We start from the raw sequence: 22,274 nt of genomic DNA on the forward strand, positions 1-22,274 counted from the left end.
CAAAAACGCAAAGTGGTTTATCCATCAAAGGTCGCTCTCCTAATTTTGTTGGTGATGTTCTTCCTCTTTTCCTGTCCTCAAACCTTCCATACTAAGATAATTCCCATTCATAACTGAACCTTCAGAGCAGGAGGGAGAGTGGGATAACAGGCCATACGGCTGAGGCACCTCACACTGAAGTGACTCAGTTGCCCACATACTTGAAGATTCAAACAGTGCCCAGCAGCTGCCCGTGGCCACAGGCCTCTCTGCTGGGCCTTGTCTGTGAGGCGGCTTTTCCTGGTTGCCCACGCTCTCCCCAAGCCCCTCTTCCAGCTGGACTGGCCATGGGCTTGAGTTCCTTGTAAGCTCTGGAGGAGGAGGTTTTCTTCTTTGAGTCCGTAGAGGTACTCTTTAGCTTTGGTGAAATCTTGACTGACATCACAGCCACCTCTCCAGCCAGCGTCACTAAGTCCCAACTGGTTGGGGTTAGAAATCCTGGTTTTCTCTCCCTCGCTGCTGCAGCTCCTGGTGGAGATTGTGCCACTGTGTCCGGCCTGTCACACGCTCTCATCTTTCCTGCCAATCAGCTCCTCTAAGATTCCACTACCCTCCCTCCTCTTCTCCCTTCTACTACCTTTTTCTTGACTTGACCCTCCTCTTTGTTCATGACAACCTTCCTCTTCAGGAATTTATTTAGTACTAGAGGCCCGGTACATGAAATTCGTGCACAGGTGGGGTCCCTACGCCTGGCCAGTGATCAGGGCTGATCGGGGCCAGGCCAATCAGAGCTGGGCCGGGCATGGAAGGAACAGATGCCGGCACCTCACCACCATGCAATTCCCCACCTCCCCCGCTCCTTCTTCCCTCCCTGCCATGCCACCACCGGGGCATGGCAGGCGGCGGGCCAATCGGGGGCCTTCCAGCCGTGCAGGAGGACAGGGCAAGGGAGATTGGCCACTGGCCCCAAGGAGGGAGCCTGCCTTCAGCCCCCTTGGGAATGGGGCCAGGTCCGCTGCCACCCACCCCTGGTTCCTCATCCCAGCCTGGGGCCAGCCCCAATCGGGCGATCAGGGCCTGCCAGCCAGGGGGAGGGACTGTGGGAGGGTGGCCAGCTGGGGGAGGTTGGCTGTGGGAGCACACTGACCACCAGGGGGCAGCTCCTGCGTTGAGCATCTGCCCCCTGGTGGTCAGTGGGTGTTATAGCTTCTGGTTGTTCTGGTTGCTTAGGCTTTTATATATAGAGATATTTATATGTACATGTTTAGGTCATGAAACATTTGTAAAAACAAACAAAAAAAATCCCAAGAAAACAAAACTGTCTACTATGACATGTTACTTTATACAGTTTAGAAAAAGACAAATAAGATTAAGAAAAGAAAAGCTCAGTTGCTTGAGCATTGTCCCATACACCAGGAGGTCACATTCGATTGCTGGTTGGAGCACAGTGCCAGGGGGCTCGATTCCCAGTAGGAGGCAGCTGATCAAGGTCTCTCTCTCATTGATGTTTCTGTTTCTCTCTCCCTCTGTCTTCCTCTCTCTGAAATCTATTAAAAATATATACTAAGAAAAGAAAAAAGAGCCCGGCCAGGTGTGGTTCAGTGGTTGGGTGTAGACCTATGAACCAGGAGGTCATAGTTCAATTCCTGGTCAGGGCACATGCCCAGGATGCGGGCTCAATTCCCGGTAGGGGGTGTGCAGGGGGCAGTCAATCAATATTCTCTTTCATCACTGATGTTTCTATCCTTCCCTCTCCCTTCCTCTCTGAAATAAAAATTAAAAAAAAAAAAAAAAAAACACAAGGAAAGATGTATTTCTACCACCCAGAGGTGATCACATACTCTTCCACTTGACAGTCCTTCAAGGCACTTATTGTAATCCTCCACAAACCTTCTCTCCTTCAGAATGCACAGCCCTGGTGTCCTTAACATTCTTCAGAGCTGGTGGGAGCCCCCCAGTATTCAGGTGTCTGGCCGGGTTCTAATGAAATTTCCTTATTCACACACGGCACCACTCGGAACTGAAATGACCCATGGGATATAGCGCTGATGCCCCCGTCTCCCCCCAATAAAGACAGCATCCTTCAGCCCACTCTCACCTTCCCAGCAGCCATGCCACAGAGCCTTACTCCAATTGATATCCTTAGTTACAGAATCTGTTGTCTCCCTTGTTGAACACTGGACCCGATTTCCTCTCTCCAGTCTCTGGACTCACCTCCTCTTCACTGCCGCTCCTCCCAGATTCCCGACTGCGCTGGGACAGCCTCATTCTCACGGACGGTCAGGGCCCGAGCTGTGTGTGATCTGTGGAGGCTGGAGGACTCAACCCCATTTGTCGCAGCCAACTTCTCTTCTGGACTCTCTTCCCCTGTCTGAGGCCTTAGCTTGTTTGTTTGGTTTTTTGGGGTTTTTTAAACTCATGGTTATTTTCCCCTTCTCAATCTGAAATAAAACAGTACTTCGTCGGCTTTGTCATCTGTCAGTGTTATACCTTTGCTCTCAAGTAGCTAATTAGTCTCTTCGTAAGTCACTTCAATTTTTCACCTATAACTAAAGAAGGCCATTTCTGTTGGCTTCACCATGTTCCATAAATATAAACCTCTTCTTGGCTTTAGCCTTGTGAACACTTCTGATGGGTTGGTGGTACCAGCTGTCCTTGGCCTTCCCATCGGAAGAAAGGGGATCTTGAATTAACCCCATACTAATAGTCTGAGTGCATTTCTTCAACTAGGTGTCAAAATGATTCCTGGGTGTGGAATGAGATCCACTGGGGAAGCTTTAGATATCAACATTTTGCAGGGAGTGGTGTCAAACTCAACCTGGTTACTGCAAGGTCCAGGGAGGAATAAGAAGCTGCATGGCTGGGATGTGGAAATGAATTCTTAAGTCCTATTCTGGACCCTGCCTACCAATCCCAAAAAGTTAACCAGAGAACTACATGGACAGAGGATGAGGCAGGGGAACACACTTCATAAGGAACAGATTTTGGCCTGAAGTCCCAGTGCAGTCCCTCTGTGAGCCGGGCTGGACCACGTCGAAGTCTTTTGAATCAGATCCAGCGCTTAGGACCAGACAAGCCTGTTTGCCTCCTTCCCCCTCGTCCTGGTGATGAGGGAAAGGCGTTCCAGAGAAGCAGCAAACACAACACTAAAGTGAGAACCAGAGCAAGAAAGCCCCCACGCTTCCCGTCAGAACAAGCTGAAGTCAGAGCAGCAGGAGCACGCCCCGAGCTTTCTGACCTGCCAGCTATTAAGAGAAGAGCCAGCATGGAGAAAGCCAGAGAGTGGGGCGGAGGGAGAGAGCTGAGCTTTCCTCCTGGCAGCCTCTACCTTAGCCTCTCACTCGGCCTCTGCAGCTTTGTGAACAAAGTGCGTCTCAGAAAAGAAAATGGGGTCAGAGAGAGACTCTTGCTGCGGCCTTTGTACAAGAGAGAGCAGCCCTGATTTTTCACCTCACAAGGCTTCTGGGAGTTGGGAGGGGGCTCCCCAGAGTGACGCTCGCTGTGTCCCTAGACCAGTGATGGCGAACCTTTTGAGCTCGGCGTGTCAGCATTTTGAAAAACCCTAACTTAACTCTGGTGCCGTGTCACATATAGAAATGTTTTGATCTTTGCAACCATAGTAAAACAAAGACTTATATTTTTGATATTTATTTTATATATTGAAATTCCATTTAACAAAGAAAAATCAACCAAAAAAATGACTTCACGTGTCACCTCTGACACACGTGTCATAGGTTCGCCATCACTGCCCTAGGCTGTAACTCGTTCAAGCGCATCCATCCTGAATCTGAGCCACTCGACGTAGAAAAGTGAAGAGATGTTCCTCTCCTGGTCAGACTTGGGAAAGGTGGCACAGATGTCTAGTATTGGAGAACAGCAACACATATTGGTAGATTACAGGTTCAGAAAAAAGAAAAGTGCTTTCCAAACTCTTTTGAGCCTGAATTGTTGGGGTGGTTTCCTATAATCATGCAGAAGAGTGTTCCATGGGAAATATTATAGAAGTCAACTTTAATTCATCAATATATTCTGTGACAAGAGTTCACCAGGTAAATGAGAGAATGGGCCCACCTTTACACATTGTCACTTAATATTTATCCTCACCTTTTCTGTATACATTCCTTGGAACACTTGTTTCAATTCCACAGTTTTAACTATAATATAAACATAATTCTGTTTTTCTTTCCTTTTTTAAAAATACTGATTTGTCAGAGAGAGAGAGAGAAACAGACATCAATCAGTTGCCTCCCGTACCCATCCCAACCGGGGACCAGCCCTGCAACCTGACCAGGAATCAAGCTGGTGACCCTTTGGTGTGCAGGATGATGCTCCAAGCAACTGAGCAACCCGACCAGGGAAAGTCTGTTTTCCCAGCACTGACCTCATCCCACGGCCCCACACTCACACTTCCATCTCTATACCCGCCAACCTCGAATGCAACATGCCCCATGTCATCTCCTCCAGATTGGCTTCTCTCCCCATCTCTCCTGTGGTGACTAGCCACATCACCCTCCACTGACAGGCTGGGAACCACAGCAGGTTCCCAGACCTTTTCATTTCTTTACTTGGGAGAATATACTTTTAAAATGTTCTTGCATTTTATTTCTAAGACTCTGCTTCCATAGACATAGTCCAGACTCTCATTGTTCACTTAGACAATTGCAATAACTTCAGGTATATTAAGGGTTCAGTAGAATTTTTGCATCGAAAGGGGATTTTCTATATTTGTTTGTCAAAATAAAAATCTTAAATTACAGAGATGTGTGGGAAAATGTTGAGGTTATGGCATTAATCCTAATGAACAGGGTTTTGAAGCTAGTGCTCAAGCGAAGAAGGAATGCTCTAATACTACACTGTCAGTCTCCCTCCTCTGTGGAATTCTGAAGGAATCTGAACACATGACTGAAGTGGCAATGGGAAATCAGCATATCGTTTTTTAAAATTTATCTTTATTGTTAAAAGTATTACAGATGTCCCCTTTGTTTGTGGGGTTTTTTTCTTTGTTTGTTTGTTTGTTTTTGCCCATTGACCCCTTCCACCCCGCACCCACCCCTCCAGGCCATCACCAGACTATTGTCTGTGTCCATGGGTCATGCATATATGCATACAAGTTACTTGGTTAATCTCTACCCCCCACCCCCACCTTCCCTCTGAAATTCTTCAGTCTGTTCCATGCGTCTATGTCTCTGGATCTATTTTTTTCATCATTCATGCAATTTCTTAGGATCACAACTGTGGACAGTTATTGTGCAAAGTAACAGTTTTACGTGGTTGATTGTACTAGTTTGACCTTTGGATATGTGAATTTCTGTTAATAATTCCAGCAGCACCATTAATAAGCTATACTTAAAGTCCTTTTGCACATAAACTCATTTAATCTGACGAAAGTGGTATTGTCTCTTTTTTTTCCTAATCCTCACCTGAAAATATGTTGTTTTTTTAATTGTTTTTTTTTTAGAGGGGAGGGAGAGAGAGCAAGAGCGAGAGAAATATCAGAGAGAGAAACAAATATCGATGTGAGAGAGAAACATTAATTGGTTGCCTCCCATATGTGCCCTGACAGGGAATCAACCCTGCAACCTTTTTTTTTTTTTTTTTTTTTTTTGGTGTACAGGGGCAACATTCCAACTAACCCAGCCACCTGGCCAAGGCAAGCTATTGTCCCATTTTCAAATGGGGAAAATTGAGTCTCAGAATGGCTTGAACTGGACTCCAAGCCCTCATCACTTCCCACTGTGCCTCGCCTGGCTCCCAAAACCCAGCTGATGTTTATGCTCAGTGCACGAGAGATGGGCTTCCCAAACCTTTGTTACGCAGGGTCACCATCAGCAGCTGGAGCAGTGGTTCTCAACCTTGGCTGCACATTAGAATCACCTAGGAATCTTTTGAAAATCCTGATTTCTGGGCCTCATCCTCCGGAAATTCTGTTTCTTTCTTATGGGGTGGAGCCACAACATTAGTAACAAAGAAACAGAATTTCCGGAGGATGAGGCCCAGAAATCAGGATTTTCAAAAGATTCCCAGGTGATTCTAATGTGCAGCCAAGGTTGAGAACCACTGAGCTAGAGGCAGAGAGGGCTGACAGGTAAGGCATCCAGCCTGTGACCTAATCGTGGGCCACAAGTGAGGCCACCTGCCCTGCCAGGTGCGTTCATGTAGCTTAATTGGAGCAGGGCCTGTGGCAATCAGGATGCCGGGTTTACTTGCACAGTGTAGGTTGCCAGACCTTCTCAATACATTTTACAGTCTACAGTGGTTCTCAACCTTCCTAATGCCGCGACCCTTTAATACAGTTCCTCATGTTGTGGTGACCCCCAACCATAAAATTATTTTCGTTGCTATTTCATAACTGTAATTTTGCTACTGTTATGAATCGTAATGTAAATATCTGATATGCAGGATGTATTTTCATTGTTACAAATTGAACATAATTAAAGCATAGTGATGCCGAAACCGGTTTGGCTCAGTGGATAGAGCGTCGGCCTGCTGACTGAAAGGTCCCGGGTTCGATTCCAGTCATGAGCATGTACCTGGGTTGCGGGCACATCCCCAGTAGGGAGTGTGCAGGAGGCAGCTGATCCATGTTTCTCTCTCATCGATGTTTCTAACTATCTCTCCCCCTTCCTCTCTGTAAAAAATCAATAAAATATATTTTTTAAAAAAAGCATAGTGATTAATCACAAAAACAATATGTAATTATATGTGTTTTCTGATGGTCTTAGGCAACCCCTGTGAAAGGGTCGTTCAACCCCCGAGGGGGTCGCAACCCACAGGTTGGTGACCCACAGGTTGAGAACCACTGGTCTAGAAGGAACTGTCCATGGATTGGGCTTTGTTCTCATGCAGCAGATGTAACTCCTGATTTATAGCATCGTAAAGAAGCAACAGCAAAGGCTGCCTCGAGACTCTTGGCAGGCAAATCTAGACAAGGCTCCAGCATGTCCTCTTGAAGAACTCCGGAAGTGGAGGCCCACAGGCTTGGGTCAGTGTGTAAAGGGAAGATCAGGAAATTCTTTTGCCATTTCCAGCCATGGAATTTCACTGATTTGACTTAAATAGAATTGCCTCTTGTTTGTTTTATTCTGAGCATGAAGAACCAGTCACCCACCGTTCTTTGAATAAGACCAGTTCAAATTGCGTGAAGAAGAAGGTGATCCAGTCACTCCTCATTCTTTCCTTTAGGCCAAAACACCAAAATTCTTCCAAACTCCTTCAAAGCACCTATTTTCCACCCCTTGAATTGTTTTATTTCTCTTCTTGGGATTCTGTTCCATTGCTCCATTGCTTTGCCTTTTTAAAGGAGAGAGGTCAGAATTGGGCAGTCCTAACGTGGGTGTGCCGGGCGCAGAGCATTAGTTAAATAGATTGCTTCCCAGGCTCTGCCTGTCCTACCTGCCTGAGCGTACACACAGTGAGCTATTGTGGTCATCAGTTATTCAAGAAAAAAAAAGCCGGGGGGTGGGGGGTGAGGGGTGGAGGAAAGATCATCCTACTCCAAAAATGACTACATTAGAGAAAAAAATAAATGACTTTGGTGGCCTCACCCCGTCTGGATACTTGCTACGGGGAGAAAAATACGTTTGCTTTGTGGCTTGGAAAGTGTTGGTATGTATTCGTGCTGGGGGACTGTGTATTGCTGCGGAGTACAGGCACTGACCCTGCACTTAAGAACAGAAGATATGCCCTCGGGTGCAAATGGGAAATGAACCATTAAGTGTTCAATGCATGCACTGCCGTTGAAGCATACAGGCAAAACCTTCCCAGCAAAGTGTGAAAAATGAGAAACCACTGTGGGATCTTCAGAAATAAATTTAGTTTGGAGTCCGTGGTCCTTTAAGAGAAAGTTTTAAAACCCACCAATTGGGAATGTAAAATGATACAGCCACTTTGGAACATCCAGTGGCAGTCCCTCGAAAGGTTAACCTTAGAGTTAGCAAGTCACTCAGAAAACTCGTTCCTGGGTATACATATATGTAGCCAAGAGAATTAAAAACATATATTCTCAAAAAAAATTGGACCTGAATGTTCATAGCAGCATTATTCACAGTAGCCAAATAGTGGAAACAACCCAAGTGTTCATCAGCTGGTGAGCGGACAGACACCATGTGGTATAGCCATACAGTGGAATATTCACTTAGCCATAGAAATGCAACGAGGTGCTGATGCATGCTGCAATAAGGAGGAACCTGGAAACCATTATGGCGAGTGGAAGGAACCCGGCGCACAGGCCACATATGATCTCATTTATGTGACATGTCCAGAGTAGGCAAGTCCATGGAGACAGAAAGCAGATTAGTGGCTGCCAGGGGCTCGAGGGTAGAAGGGGAATGGGGGTGACTGTTGGGGGGCCCTGGGGATTTCTGTTTGAAGTGATGAAATTGTTCTGGAATTAGGTAGTGGTGATAGTTGAGCGATCTTGTAACTATACTAAAAAAAAGAAAAGCCCTGACCGGTTTGGCTCAGTGGATAGAGCATCAGCCTGCGGACTCAAGGGTCCCGGGTTCGATTCCGGTCAGGGACATGTACCTTGGTTGCGGGCACATCCCCAGGTGGGAGTGTGCAGGAGGCAGCTGATCTATGTTTCTCTCTCATCAATGTTTCTAACTCTCTATCCCTCTCCCTTCCTCTCTGTAAAAAATTATTAAAATATATTTTTTTTAAAAAACCACTACTGAATTATATACTTTAAAAGGATGAGTTTTATGGACCATTGATTATATTCTTAAAAGATACTAGGACAAACAACACCAGTGTTAATTTATAGGCAGATCCCTTTTTTTAAAAAAAATAATAATTTGTACCTCAAAAAGTTTTCTTCAATGACTATGAGGCTTTTACCTGGCCTGGAAAATATTGTGCTGGGATAGCAAGCGGTTTGCAGAAAGCGACTGAATTCTGACATTGAGAAGGGATTCTGGGTGGTGTGAGGACAGAGTGCGCTGGTTGTGCAGAAAACAGGGAACATCTGACTCGGTTCTTGCTCCACGAGTGGTCACTTGTTTCTGCTGCCACTTAAAGATCTGAGTGTGGGTTGTGTGTGTTTTCTGCCCCTTTTGTGTGTGAATGTTTTTGCTGAGAAATTGGAGGTCCTGTTACACGAATCACCTTATTGGCCAACGTCTTCTCTCGTATGCGTTCTGAAAATGGAAGGACTAGAAACACACCCAAACTAAGTCCAGGCTCCTGGGGTTCGTTTCCCCCCCTTCCGCTATTTTTTGACGCCTCTCATTGGCATTGACAGCCCGCTGTCCTCCGGTGCTGGTACCCCTGGCTTGTTTCCCGGCCGCCCTGCTTCCTTTTCCATTGACACAGTTCCAATACCTTTGAAGAAGACAGACGCTCCTGCGGCATCCAAACAATCCGCTAGGTCTGATGCGGTTTGACAAAATGCATGCCCCCTACCTTGTACTTTAGACTCGACTTCCCCTCTGTCAGAAAGGGTTTTCCAACTGGTTTCTCTTCTGTCACCTCGTCCCAGACCTCCTCCCCGGCTCGGGAAATGTGCGGTTTCATGTTGCAATTCGAGTCACTGGCAGCTGAGGAGTGTGTAATGGAATCAGGGCATCCCATGAATACTCTCCACGGTGGTAGCGTGGCTTTTGTGTGCAGCTCTGTTCCAAGGGGCCTGGTGACACAGACGAATCACACGGAGGGGCTTCCTCGTAATGGGCCCCGTGTCCTCCATGATTGAGGAGAGGCACTGAGGTGACTGCTCCCCTCCTGGCACGCCTGTCTTGCTTTCTATTTATTAGAAGCGACATTGTGGTGATGGCCACCTCCTGAGAGGAAAAGTACTCACTGTGGTCGTCCGCATTTCTCCACCCGTGTATGTCAGGCTTCTTTTCAGAATCCTTGAAATTTAGACCGAAAGGTACCTGAGAAGTAACCTGGTCCTCCCTTCTCTTCATCGGCGAGGACACCGGGTCCCAGAGCTAAAGGTGCGTGTAGGGTGGGGCTGGCACCTTCGAATTCTGACTCGCAGGCCTGTGCCGTGGACTTCTGAGCTGGGAGGGGGCTGGCAGCGAGCCACGGCCCCACAGTGCCTGTCGCTCGGTGCTTTGGCTCTCACACTGTCACCTCCTGGCTGTGCCGCCAGAACCGCCAACACCCAGGAAGGGTAGACACTGCCGAGCCTTCAACTTCCCATTTTTCTCTTCACCAGTCACCCTTTTTGACTAACTTGAGGAACACAATGTAGGTCTTTTGACTCCAGATTGTGACTGGGAGGGCATAAGTAGCAGCATTTCCCAGGAACTGTTCTCTGAACTCAAAATTCCCATAAGTTAAGAATAAATGGCCTTGATCCTCTCCTGTGGCTAATATCTGGGGTGTGGGGTGTGGAGAGAGCATTTTAAAAACTTCATATCGTTGCTTAACCTCCCCCTCCATCTGTGCACTTGACTCATAAAAAACACATTAACCCTCATTCTTCACCATATTACAGATAACGCCTCATCTGTTATGCGAGACAAGATATTAAATACAGCATATACATTCCAGTTACCGTCTCTGTGAGCGAAAGGCTAGCTTTAACTCGGGGGAATATACTCAGGAAGCACCCACTTTGCATGGTAAGGAATGCCAGGTGGGGGTGGTTGCCCATGGATAACACCAGCCCAGTCCCTAGCAACTTCCTTCCTTCATCTCTGGCCAAACTCTGAGTATCGTTCCATTTCTGACCAGAGTCATATCCACAGGTCAGGCCCCGAGGCCCCGAGAGAAGGGTCAGGGCAGGAGCCTAACTCTCCTCCATGCTCACCGCTGCCACAGCTGGCTTTCTTCTTAAGGTTTCCTTAGGAGAAGCACTTCATGAAACAAGTAGAAGATCGAGGTCTACCAGGGTCCCGTCATGACAGAGCGCAGCGACGAAGGCATTCCCCTGCATCAGTGGCGGTTGCCTTCACGCGCCCTCCGTTCCCTTTGAACCCCTTCCCTCCACTGCCTGCTCCAGGTTGGGGACCGGCCCTCTGACAGATTGGCCCCAGGATCAGAGGATGAAAGAGGGGAAGGTCAAAAGGAAGCCGGGCATCACGGAGGAAGAGGCATCGTGATTTAGGGACTGAAGAGTTTGACTGCCAAAAGCGCTGTCCTCTTTAACCCGCGATGTCTCATAAAGGGAGAGCTTGATAGTTCAAACAGACGTGAGGGATGTCTGCACACAGATGGATGTGGATGTACTGACCTATTGGAGAAGGTCATTAGCGAGGGTTACCCCAGCGGTGAAGATTGGGATTGGATGCTGATACCGCCTTGTGTGTGAGTTTGAAATTTTAAAACAGAGTGAGCATAGAGGGGGCTACCTCCCCGCCTGCTGAGTCCACAGCCCTGCCTTGTGCCCCCTTATCTCCCAAGTCACTTTTTAGTGGTGACTCAGCCAGTACATTTTTTTTTTTTTAGGTCCATTGTCTTTTTGTAAAATCAATGAAAAGGCATTATGGGTTTTTGAGGGCTCAGACTATACATACGGTTAGACAATTACAGATAATAATGTATTTACTAAGCAAAGATTTTGTTTGGGGCCTTCGCTCTGAATAAATTGTTCACCTACCCAAGTCAAGCTCTTTCTTCATTTAATCACATATCCATCAGCAAATGGTTACTGTGTCTGCCACGGGTCAGACACTGGGCGCTGGAGGTCCAGAGACAAGAACTGGGCTCTGCCCGGAAGAGATGCTCAGGTGGTCAGCGACAGCGTGGCAGCCAGCAGTGGCAGTGAGGACCTGGGGCTGCGGCACAGCTGGGCATACCCACCCATGGTGCTGACAGAGAAGTGTGTGGAAGGAAAACCAGGAAGGCAAAGGCAAAGGGACCATTCTCAGAGAGGAATGGGCCAGAGGAAGCGAGAGGTAGAAGTGTAAGGAGTGGCGAGAGTGGGGCTAAAGCTAGAAATATAGGCAAAAACTAGACAGGGAAGGAAGTCAGGAATTCTGGGAAGCATCCAGGGGCTTCAGGGAGGGAATGAGAATCATGCTTCAAAACCACCTTGTGACCATGTGGCTCATGGGCCAGAGGGTGGGCCTGAGGCAGGGAGAGCGGGAGAGCTCCTGAGTCCTGTGGACAAGCTCTGGATCAAGGCAGGGACAGTAGGGATCAGGGAGGGTCACAGATTCCCATGCTGGTGAGAAGGTGGAGTTTGCAGTGCGTGGTGCCCGTTTGGACTTGCAGGGTGAGATGTCTGAACGGCTCCCTGGTCTGGATGGGCAGCCAGGGGAAAAATGAAGTGGTGGTGACCCCCGCAATAGGACAGCTTCGGGGGTTGGTGGCGGTGGCATCTTTCATTCGGTCTGAAACGTGCTAAGTCTGAGGTGCCGGTGAATAGCCACCAGATGTCTGTCAGCAGGTGGCCGTTCCAGGCGGGAGTGGAGCAGAGACGTGTGGACGAGAAAGGAGATTTGGAATCATCAGCACATGGAGCTGTCGAAGCCGTTTGCTTATTTAGTGACTATCAGGGGCACGCTGTCGGAGCCGGCTCCACGGGTGCAAGACCTGTGTGCGCCACACTGGCCTCCCTCTCGAAGGCTCCACAGTTGGTGTGAGGCTTTGCTGCCAGCATTTTAAAATTCTCATTAACAAGCGGCCCTGCGTTCTTCTTTTGCACGGGACCCTGGAAATCGTGTAGCCAGTCCCGCTTAGAGTAGCCTGGCCCCGTGTGTAGCAGGGGGGCTACAGTGTTGAGCAAGACAGACAGTTCTTGCCTTAGGAGTTAACCGGCTAGAGTGGAGGGCAGACAGTTAAGTCCTCAAGAACAAAACGTGATGTCCTGGGCGTGGGAGGGAGACAGGAGAATGAGCATCCCAGGCGCCAGGACTGGGAGAGACTGTCCAATGCTGCCCAGGTGCCGGGCGTGTGGTCGTGCCCAGTGGGTATAGCAACCAAGAGGCCACGTGGTGACTCGGGAGAGCAACTGGGCAAAGAGAGGAGCAAGAATGAATTCACCCCTGAGGGATCCGTGGGGCGTGAGGAGCAGACTCTGAGGTGGGCTTTGGGTTAGGAGAGTGTCGTTCGTTTAGTTTTGGTTTTGTTTGATTTTAAACACAAGATGCTCTGAGCGTGGTGTTGAGCTCCGGGCAGAGAGAGGCTGGGAATACAGAGAGGGAGTAACTGATGTAGGGAAGACTGAGGAGGGAGGGGATGGAGGGACTCGCTCCATAGCTGAGGGAGCAGGTGCATTTCTGGGGGAGCCCTCTTGGCTCTGTGGCATTGACCCCGCGTTCTGTGTAAGTGAGCATCTACTGCCTCTCATTCTCTCCTTTTGCCTCAAATTCAGGGAAAAGTTTCTCCTAAGTTGTCTCATCTGTTCCTTCATTCAGCAACTGTTCGTCGGGCTCATGCTGAGCGGTGGGCACATGCCACGCGTTTGGAACAGAAGAACGAACAGAACAGACAGGCCCCCTACCTCCTGGACTTGGGCCCTGACCTGGGTGTGGCTCCTCCGCGGGTCCTCCCCAAGGACTCCCGCCACCTCCTCCCGGGTTTCTGACACTCCGGTCTCACTTCCCTTCTCTTTTTCAGTATCTTTTCCTCCCTTCCTGAACGCCCACCTTTCCTGGTTTGCGCCTGGAAGCTGGAATTCAGGGGCCACGTGGAGAAAGGGATGAGAAAGAGTTAAGACTAGCTTTAAGCAACATTTTGGAACAGAAGGTTGCCTTTGGCATTTATTACATAAGGACTTTTGCTCTAGTTCCCCAAGCTCTCACGGCCCTTCGTGCTACTTTAAGTGGAGGCCCCAACCTGGACCTTCCCTTCAAGTCTCTCCACCCTGTCAGGCTCCCTGCTCCCCGCGGGTAGTTATTCTCCACTGGCGATGCGGTCAGAGACGTTGGAGTGGCCTCACACTGGTTGGTGAATAGTGGATGCCACTTTGGGGGGGAGGGGTCGGGTGATTGCATCTTACAAGTGGCCCTGGGTTTATGGGAAGGGCTCTTTAATGTGCCCTGTTTCTGGCAGCATAACAAAAGGAGCAACGCAAATACCAAAGCCCGAGGCAACCCCTTCGCAGAGCCAGCCCCTTCAGCATTTCCATTTTCTCACAGCGTCCACCGTTTTCTTCCGAAAATTCCCTAAAGCCCCCAAGATTTTTGTTGTCCCCTCTCCCTCGCCTGTCCCCCTCCACCGGTTTCCATGACAGCAGCCACTGGGCACAGGTGGGAAGGGGTTGCGGCCATTTGTAGGGACTGTTTCTAAGTCTGGGAACAGCCTCTGGAGGGGAGGGAGCGGTGCCAGGGCCTTCTTGGCACAAAGAACGTGGCCTCCCCTGGAGCCAACGCGGCATCGCCTGGAGCTGAGCTCAGCACAGGCGCGTCGTGTCCGGGGGGCTTCGGGCGTGTCCTCGGGCCTCAGGTGTGTCCTCGGGCCTCAGGTGTGTCCACGGGCCTTTGGCGTGCCTGTGGCCTCCCCAGAGGAGTGTGCCAGGCCTCCTCCCTGGCCGCCTGCTAACAGGGAGCTTTGGGCTGGAACAGGATGCAGTTCCCCAAGCCACTTCCATTTGTCATAGGAATGGCAGCCTCCCGCCAGAACCGGTCGCTCGCTGGGAAGTGGCTGTCGGGAGCACTTCAGAACAGGGTCTAAGAACAGGAGGCCCCGCCGGGAATGGGCCTCGGAGAGGTGGCTCCACGGTTACGGGCTCTGCAGCCCCTCCTTGAGACATCTGCTTTGGGAAGCTCTGTTCTCTCAAAAGTTGTGGAATCAGCAGTAGCTCTTGGACACATTTCAGGGCGGGAGCGGGGGGCAGGTGGCGGGGGTGAATTTACTGAACTTGCACGTGGGATGAGAGTGAATTTTCCTGGGCCCAGGATGTCACCCCGAAACTCAGGAGCTTCAAATCTGGGCGTTCTCAGAGTCTGATGAACCTGTGGGTGGCTGGGCTCTCACTACGATGCATATTCCATACAGCAAGTCCAGGGCAGCACCTGAGAGTCTGTATTTCTAGCAAGTTCCAAGGTGAGGCCGATGCTACTGGCTCGCAGACACTGAGCAGCCAGGATCTAGAGCTGTGCTGTTGACTGCATTACACACTAGCCACTTGTCACTGCATGAACGTAAAGCTAAATTAATTAAAATAAAATTTAAAAATTCCATTTCTCAGCGGCACTGACCACAACTCAAACGCTAGTACCCCCCCATGGCGGCCAGGTAGGACTGGACTGCACAGGGTAACATTCCCGTTATCCCAGAAAGTTCCATCGGAGAATGCTAGTCTGCAGTGAGCCTCTGTTGCATCACCCACGTACTCACCCACGTATTCACTGAGCATCTATTACGTGGTGAGCCCCGGAGCTGGGCATTAATGTGTGGGCCCAGCGAGCAGAAAAAGTGCACGTAAGCTCACCAAAGTGTGAGGTTCTTAAAGAACCCACACCTGCGCTGTGTGCAGTTGAGTTGGTCACGGGGCCCGTTGCCCTGGGGGTTGGAGGAGAGAGTCTCCCGTTGGCATGTGATGTGTGTTCTCAGCCAAGCTGGGAGTGAACACAGAACCGGGGCACCTCGGAGACTGGCTGCTGATCATGCGTTTTCGCCGTTTCAGGGCCATCATCGTCAGGAATGGAGAAATCATCCCCATGTCTTCGGAATTCACCCCCGAGACGGAGCGCCAGCGACTCCAGTACCTGGTAAGAGTCCCATGGGCCTGGCAGGGCGCGCTGGCATCAGGGGGGGGCATCCGGGCTGTTTAGGAGGAACACGCTGCTCCCGACATGGGAGCGGGCCCGCAGCAGACGAACGACATATGGGATGAGCTCCCCCACACACACCTTCCGATCACACATCCTGCTCTGCGTGTGACGACACACTCCACCTCCGTGAATTTATTATTGCGGCTGATTTTCTCCCATCTGTGGCCAAAGGCATGCTCTGTTTCTTCTCCCCACCCCCCCCTCCACCCCCCACCCCCCCACAGAGGACTAAATCTTTATAAAGCGTGATCACATTGAAATAAGTAACATAGCTTAGTCATTGGGAACCAGTTTTTTTATTTTAAAAGGTAGAAAGTACTAGGGTGCTTTTGATTAAAACTCTCAGAAACCCCTATGTCGTTGTGTAAACAGTGAGGGTCTGTGTGTTTACAGTGTTCGGTGTTTGGACGGTCCCCAGCATTGGTGACCCAGTGGCTCAGTATTTCACTGAGGACGTGATTTCCCCTCTCCCTGCGCCAGCCTCGAGGCTGGCTTTTTGTCAGGATGGTGGCAGTTGGGATGCAGCCACTAGGAGTGACCCAGAGGAGGTTACAGGGTTACCTTGCACCACAAGCCACTGATAGACAGGAGAGCAGTGCTCTGCTTCCCTTCCTGGGTTGGTATGTGCAGTATGAAGTGCGGTGTTGAGGAGCGCAGACGCCTTCTTCCTGGGCCTACCGCTCACTTTAATTTAAACCTAGGGGCTCGGCCCGAATCCCATGGTGAGGAGGACGGCAGCCCGAGATCCTGCTGACTCGCCACTCGCGCCATGCCCCGATGTGAAGTCTCCGGGCTCCTTTGGGACAGATGCAGTGCCAGAAAATGTTTCTACCCTGAAAACAAATTCTCCTTGTAGATCACTGTGTTTGGGGTGAAATGATGAGAGGGCTGGAGGAGAGGGGGCTGTTTGGTTTTTCAGAGCTTGAGAATTTTTGCTTCACTTGGAGATTTGAGTTTTCTGGAAAACAGAACAGACATAGGTTCCTGTCCTCAATGACAGGGGCAGGGACAGGGTTAGTAGCTCAGTCCAGTGACTTTGCTCATCCTCCTAGATTACTTCTGGTGGGGCGTCTTTGGGGACTCACTGTGCGAATAGTTTTGTGGATGAAGTATTTCCTTGGCAGCTGGCTTTCTTTTAGGAGAACATGACCCTCTGCTCTTAGATAAGAATTGATCCAGGCTCCTCAAAAAGGACTTTGTTCGCATCTCGGCATTTCAGCAGGTGTGTGAAAGGCCAGGATTTGATTACTTTGTTCAATTGACAGTTTCCCTCAATTTTCTCATCTGTCCTTTTCTTTGTTTTACTCACTAAGTAAGCCCTGTTGCTTTGGGCCGCTACCTGGTACATAAAACAGCTGGCATTTCTTCCCTCTTTACCAGCAATGGTTTTCTAATCTTCCTGTTGTTTCCAAGCAGATGCACTGCTCCCAGGAGCCCAGACCTTAGAGCCCTTCATCTTCTGTGCAGGCTGAGCAGGCGGGGTCCTGCAGCATCCACGGGGGTCTTCATTCTGGTCCCAGCTCTGTCACTGGCCAGTTGGGTAGCCTTGTACAAGTCTCAACATTCCCAGACCTCAAAGTGTCACTTAGAAAATGGAGAACTAATACCACATGATCTCACTCATTCATGGATAATAGAGACCATTATAAACTTTTGAACAATAATAGATACAGAGGCAGAGCTGCCTCAAACAGATTGTCAAACTGCAGCGGGAAGGCCGGGGAGGATTGGGTGGGCAGGAGGGAGGGGGGTAAGAGATCAACCGAAGGACTTGTATGCATGCATATAAGCATAACCAATGGACATAAGACACTGGGGGGTAGGGGTGGCCAGGGGATTGTCAAGGGCGGGGAAAAAAAAAGGACACATATGTAATACCCTTTGTAATACTTTAAGCAATAAAAAAAATTTTAAAAAAAGAAAATGGAGAACTAGATCAGAGGGTCTTCCAGGCAGAGTTCACACCCACTGGCCTCCTTGCCATCTCTCTGGTGTCCTCCAATCCGTCTTCCCCAAGCCACACATGTGGTCTAATCACGGCCCTCCTCACTCCCGCCTAAAAACCTTTGGCTTCCCGTCGTGCACAGAATGCAGGCCACCCTTGGCAGACCCACAATCCTCGTCCCCACCCTTCTCTCCATCATCATCTCACGGCTACCCCCGCCAGCGCCATCGTGCCCAGGGGTCAGCACAGACAACTGTCTTCCATGTGCAGGACACACCATGATCTCTCCCACCTCCATGCCTTTGGAAATATGCACTGCCTAGATGACCCTTCTCCTCTTCTCTGCCAGGAAAACTCCTCCTCATTCTTTGAGACCCCAAGAGCAAATGTCACTCCCTCCAGGAAGTGTCCCCTAACCCCCGGAGGGCAGTCCCCAGTGCTCATACAGCACTGTATGCGCATATAGTATTGTATAGGCTTATTTCGCCTCCCCTTACACACTTAGTCACCTCATACTGCCAGGACCAATGTTACAGAAGTTACCAGGCGGCGGAACACAAAACAGCCAGGCACTCAGAAGATTCAGAAAATGCACTTTAATTGCAGGAGCACCGGTGCTGTGACTCAGGGGAATCAGTTTCCCAAAGCTGAGCACCGAAAGGGGGTGAGGGGGTGGTAGGAGGGGGACGGGGCGGGGGGAGGGGGGGTGTGGGGGAAGGCGTGTTCCCTTTTATCCCCCTAGTTTCTTTGTCTCCCAAATATGGACCAGGCTTCTGGACTTTTCATGGGCTTTTGCAGCCCCTGTGACGGTTGTAAGGGGGGAAGTGAGATAGCGACCAAGACCCCATCTGGCGTCGGCAGTCAGACCCCGTTGTGGGGCTGTGTGTGGTTATAGCTCCTGTTAAGATAAGCATTCAGGGAAACATGTTTTGCAAGGCTAGCTAGGGCATAAGTGGAAAGGGGGTTGGGGCTAGCAAGCATATGCATCGGAATGCAGGTGGGGGGGGCGGGGGCGCAGGGCTCAGGCTGCCTTCACACCAGTACAGAGGAGGTACTGACGGGGGATCTGTTGGCCGACTGACGTCTAGATCATGACCACACAGTACTTTCCCCTCCACCTTCCCCCGAAACCTATCTCAGCAGCACCCATGCCTCCCAAGCCTTGACAGCAACATCTTCATCCCCTCCTTGCCCCTGAGTGGAACCTAGTTCCTGTTTTCCTGCTAGAAGCAATGGGTAGTAATTCCAGGTTAACTTTTTAAATTTTGAAATAATTTCACACTTTCATGTTACAAGAATGATGCAAAGAAAAACTCAAAACGTTGACTTTTGAGGAGGGATGGGAATGCTGACATGTTTCAGATTCCTGAGTGTCAGCCGTCTATTTTGGGATGGCTTCGGCTCTCAGCTTTGTCACGCAACTAGGCTGTGATTTCAGCAAGTCCCCTTTCCAAGCCCAGCTTCACCATCTGCAATGGGTATAGAAAACCTCAGAAGGCAGGTGGACGGGTTAAATGAAATAACATAGGCAGATTCTTTTGTGGAACCCAGCTCTCATTTGGTATTGTTTGATGCATCAAAGTCTTGACACTTCAAATCCTACTGGCCCACAAACCACAGGAATATTTTTTCCTCCTTTTGAGTTAGTAATCACTCCTGATGTTCCTGAGATTAATGTGTGTTTTGGTGTCACTCTTGAACAATTAGTGTGGACATTATTCGTTCCCAGACCCGAGCCTAATGTCTGAATTTCTAAAAGGGAACACACTGTCCCCATCCTCTTTAATCCTTGCTCCTAAACCAGGTAGGTTTCTCTATAAAACTCTTCTCCCCCCGACGACAGGAGTGTGAGTGAATAGGACATGAAATATCCTGGTTGTCCAGTGTCGTCTTCTGTAGGAGTCTACGAATGTACGCTTTGAAATGAACAAAGCCAGTGGTGATAGTCACGTGACCGGTGATGCGCATCTTTGTGAAGTATTTGAATTAGGGGATTTATAGCATACGATAACCTTGTGGTGAGATCTTTATAGTAAAGTACTGAGAGAATTAGGATGTTTTTAGGGTAAAATCTTGGAAATGATATCAGTGTGACCTGGACTTCTCTCAGCCCAGCCCAGCCCCGACCTGGGCTGTGTGACCTCAGGTCCCCCACTCGGGATCTCTGCATCTCCTTTTCTCCTCAGTGGGATCTTGGGATACTTCTCATGAGATCGTCATCATATGTTCTGAAATTGATAGGAGAAGTAATCCCATGGTAATATAAAATATACTATCTATAATAATAAAAGCATAATATGCTAATTAGACTGGATGTCCTTCCGGATGACCTTCCGGATGAAGCTGGCTCCTGGGTGCAGGAGGGAAGCCCGGGTCCCAGGTGCCAGAGGGAAACCGGTGCGAGCAGCCGGGAGAGGGAAGGCCGACTCTTGCATGAATTTCATGCATTAGACATCTAGTATATCTTATAATTTTGAGTGCACCGAATTTTACCCAATTCATTTTTTTGGAAACATTTTCCTGGAACTAATTGTGAAGCAGTTTAGTGTAATGATAGTTGTACCCTTTACACGACTTAAACAAGTTAGTACATAGCTGGGGAGTTAACAGTGTAGTCTTTATTCTTAGGTCAAATTAAATTTTATTTTTATGAGGTGTGAAGAAACACTGATGATAGAATTATTAAAACTTCTAGGTCCTTCGAGACTTGGTTTGAGCAGCTGTTTGCAGTCCCAGGGCTGTTTGACTAGTAGAAATGGTTAATGATTTTCTTGGAGGTAGGGAGGGCTTGGAGCCCTTGGTACTCGGACCATTTGGATCCGTGTGGCAGAGGAATGTCCTTGGAATGCACGGTCTGGCTTTGGAGGATTATGGAGCTGGAAGCAGATTACAGGGTGATGGATGTGGCAGGCACGCTCATTGTGTTCGGTCTCGCATGCTGACCTGGAGGGCCCTTCCTGCATCTCCCAGTGTAACATGAACTTTGCTCCGCAGATTCCTGGGCCGGTGATTAATCAAGCAGGCTTGTGGGTTTGACGTGTTCACACAGAATGTGGCAGGTGTGTGATGAAGGGGCCAGGCTATGACTTCTGCCCCCGCAGCTGGGGAGGGCTGATGATCCCAGAGTCATGAATAAGCCTTGCTCTTCTGCGGGGCTTTATTTTTATTAATGTTTCCCGGGTGATTGAAATGAAACATTAAGGGGTCCAGAAAACTAGACAGAATGTGTGGGTGGAGTCAAGGCCCAGATAGGCGGGAATGCGGTCTGCTCCATAAGCATTTCTCAGCAGAGCTCACCGTAGGTGTGAGAGTGACGGCTCCCCTTCCCTTCTGCTGGGCATATTTTAAACTCTGATTTGATTACATTAAGATGTGCTGATACCATCAAACCTTCACATAGTGTACTTCTGTCCTTGTGGCTACTCCAGCCCTGCAGCTGTTTTTCATCAAGGGCAGCATAAGGTAGAGATAAAGTGGGTTTCAAATACACATTTGATTCACCCAAGTGCAGTATTATCTGAGATGATTTCTTGTGTTGTCCTTGGACCTGCTCCAGCCTCCTACACCGAGTCTGCCCCAGCCTCCTACTGAGTCTGGTTTTTTTGTCAGCCAGTTGATTCCCTAGTGCTGGGCTCAGCTAGGTTTCAGAGTTATCTTACAAAGAGTATACTCCTTCCTTGAGCCTGAACTTGCTTTTAAGACAGGAGGCTATAGCCCAACCGGCATGGCTCAGCAGTTGAGCATTGACCTATGAACCAGGAGGTCACAGTTCAATTCCCAGTCAGGGCACATGCCCAGGTTGCAGGCTTGATCCCCAGTGTGGGGCATGCAGGAGGCAGCTGATCAAGGATTCTTTCTCATCATTGATGTTTCTATCTCTCTCTCTCCCTCTCCCTTCCTCTCTGAAATAAAAAAAAAATATATATATATATATGTATGTATATACATACATATATATATATATTAGTAGCCCTGCGCACAAATCCGTGCGCCAGTAGCTCTTTGCAGGGCCTGGCTGTTCTGTGCCCCGGCCTGGCCAGAGGCCCATCCACGGCCATCAAGGGACGCTTGCCTCATCGCCACACTGACGAAGCAAGCATTCCGCCAGGCTGCTCACGCTGCCTGCTCTCAGCGGCCATCCCCGCCCCTGGGACTGGGGGACTCCGGCGGGACTGAGATGACTGGACGCTGCCATCTTGTGGCTATGGGTGCTGCCATCTTTGTGATGGAGTGACAATTAATTTGCATATTACCATTTTATTAGATATGATATTTTTAAAAAGATAGGAGGCTATAACGGGAGAATGAAGTATGCTAATGAGTAAATGTGTAAATGTGATAGATCTGCCACCTCGACATCACACCTGACCTTGAGGAGCAGGTGGTCACATCTGAGAGTCTGGCTTCCGTCATCCAGAAGCGACTTCACCACCGCTTTGCTCTGCTCGATGATTGAGTCATGGAAAATGTCACTCCAATCCCCACTGAACTCCCTTTCACAAAACTGCACATGAGTTTCAAAATGTCCAATGGGAAAAATGGCAGGCTACAGTAGTTGACATTCCTCATATTGACTGTAGATCCCATTGATCACACAGGTGTCACCAAGAAGCCAGGGCGTTCTTAGAGCTCCAATGGGCACTGCCCAGGCATTTGGAGGTGCAGCTTCCAATCGGCTG

General features: G+C 49.3%; 1 protein-coding gene across 1 annotated transcript in view; it reads left to right on the forward strand.

Moving 5' to 3' along the window:
* PPM1H (protein phosphatase, Mg2+/Mn2+ dependent 1H) overlaps positions 1–22,274 on the forward strand; it is a 237,704-nt gene that overhangs the window by 134,927 nt on the left and 80,503 nt on the right. The window contains exon 5 of the mRNA XM_070409814.1: positions 15,503–15,587. Coding sequence (XP_070265915.1) covers positions 15,503–15,587 — 85 coding nt within the window. The remainder of the gene's footprint in view (positions 1–15,502; positions 15,588–22,274) is intronic.

Source organism: Myotis yumanensis, unplaced genomic scaffold (genome assembly GCF_028538775.1).
Source record: "Myotis yumanensis isolate MYYU_CA2020_CCGP unplaced genomic scaffold, mMyoYum1.0.hap1 SCAF_3, whole genome shotgun sequence".
In the NCBI taxonomy this organism is placed as follows: Eukaryota; Metazoa; Chordata; class Mammalia; order Chiroptera; family Vespertilionidae; genus Myotis; species Myotis yumanensis.